This window comes from Pararge aegeria, chromosome 9, assembly GCF_905163445.1.
Source record: "Pararge aegeria chromosome 9, ilParAegt1.1, whole genome shotgun sequence".
Lineage (NCBI taxonomy): Eukaryota > Metazoa > Arthropoda > Insecta > Lepidoptera > Nymphalidae > Pararge > Pararge aegeria.
Genome location: NC_053188.1, coordinates 18,605,381 through 18,607,318, shown reverse-complemented (window position 1 = coordinate 18,607,318; position 1,938 = coordinate 18,605,381). Strand labels below are relative to the sequence as shown.

Genomic DNA, 1,938 nt, shown 5'->3' with positions numbered 1-1,938 from the left:
TCGACGTCTTCTAATAGCAATAATATACGCAACTAGTTTCCAAATGCCCTGAATATGGTAAACAGTGTATAAAATTAAAATGTAACCAATGCAAACAGTAAATAATACTCGGTTAAGAAAAAACAATATTTTCGAATGAATTACATAACGTAAGTAGAAATAATATAAATTATCATAACACCGTTCAAACTTAGCAATATTCATTGCAAAAACTACGGAGGCGCTCGGAATTATAAATGAATAGCTTGCGCCCATCGAACAAAGGAGCGAGATAAGAACGCCAGTGCTTCCCAACCTTGCGGTACGAAGAGGTATGAGGTTAAGATTAAAGTTTATTTCTAGGTATATACTTCTAATAAATGTTATTTTAGTTACTAACTTTATTTTACTTTCGTCAAATCTTTCTCTGCTTTGATACTTAAGACGGGGGACGTTTCGTTTTTTCTTACAAATAGTTTGGAGTGCTTCACCCAAACAAAACGGTAATTTTTCTCCTTAGCAAGGAGTTTCGTTTTAGATAACAGCTGTTTATTTTTGACCGTCAGGTGATCATTAATGAAGATTCTAGTATTGCCTGGGATGCCGATATCAGATGTTATGAGTGTCTTCAATGCCTTTCCAGCAGCTACGAAATCTTCTTTAAGATATCTATTAATAAAAGACACAATTATAGGCTTGATTTTGTTCTCAGAAGGATTTCGGGACTGCACACGCGCGATGAAGTTTATATTGTTTTTAGAAACAGGGAAGGTTATCTTTGTTCCTATTTTAGACAAAACATCGAAAAGGTTTTCATTGTGCTTTACAGGTACACCTTTTATCTCAATATTATTATATCGAAGCCACTGATCCTGCTCATCTATCTGCTCTTGAAGTTGAGATATGGCAACCCTCAACTCAGGCATGGCGTCACTTACAGACTCAATATTATCAATCCTTTTTTCCAGTCTATCGATTCTACTGATCAATTCCTGAGTGGAAGTCGAAAGTGCAGCCATATCCGATTTAATGCAATGAATATCCTTGAAAAGTTCTGGAAGGGGCTGCAACTGGAGTGACAGCTTAGTGAGCTCCGCCATGACAGTATCCATTGACAGAGATGTCGGGGAAGGAACTGGCGAACCCGGCTGTTTTTTCGCACCTTGAACATGTTTGCATGTCGCACATTTCCAAGTAGCTTGTCGATCACCCAGCTTGCGGTAGCCTATTTCAGTTATTCCTGAGCAAGGATAGTCAAAAAACTTCTTGCAGACACAACATTGAATAGCCTCCTCTGTATCATTGTTACATTTTCCACATAAAAACATTTTTACAGACGAAAGGTTTGAAACCACTGTCACTTGTTTACAACGCAACTGCACTGGTGTTCGGCAGGTAGAATGTGTACGCGTGCACACTGGACAACTATGCGCACAAGACTGTATTATTGCAGTACACTATTTTTTTTATATCCAATAACTCCGTGACGACCTCCGTGGCGTAACGGTGAGTGCTGTATTTAAGTGTAGGTCCCGGATTTGATTCCTGGCATTGGAATTTATAATTTATGAATTTTCTCTGGCCTGGTCTGGTCGGAGGTGCCGCTAAGCGATGTAGTGTTCCGGTGCGATGTCGCGTAAAAATCGATTAGGGGTATAACTACCACACTCGCTAACAGGTTAGCCCGCTAACATCTTAGACTGCATCATCACTTACCACCAGGTGAGATTGCAGACAAGGGCTAACTTATAGTGGAATAATAAAAAATAACTGGTGAGAAGTAGTTCGTTTCTAACGTGTAAAATGTATTTATTTGCGAAGCAATAACACTGAGGTACATTAATATGCACGCGGCAACCTGTAAAGTGTAAGAACTGCGAGGCGGTCGTCTGGACTACTAAGGAGGCACTAATTTCCCCCCTACTTAACGATCTGGGGAAGTTACCTTTAAGAATAAGG

At 39.5% G+C, this 1,938-nt stretch overlaps 1 protein-coding gene across 1 annotated transcript; it reads right to left on the bottom strand.

Annotated features, from left to right (window-relative positions):
* Nucleotides 1-242: 242 nt before the first annotated feature.
* On the bottom strand, nucleotides 243-1,411 carry LOC120626541. The gene has a single exon (XM_039894084.1). It carries the CDS (start codon nucleotides 1,305-1,307, stop codon nucleotides 381-383), a length of 927 nt encoding a protein of 308 aa, XP_039750018.1. The 5' UTR covers nucleotides 1,308-1,411; the 3' UTR covers nucleotides 243-380.
* Nucleotides 1,412-1,938: the final 527 nt, after the last annotated feature.

Coding starts and splice junctions, on each gene's coding strand:
- LOC120626541 (XM_039894084.1), bottom strand. CDS start 1,307: ATGTTTTTATGTGGAAAATGTAACAATGATACAGAGGAGGCTATTCAA.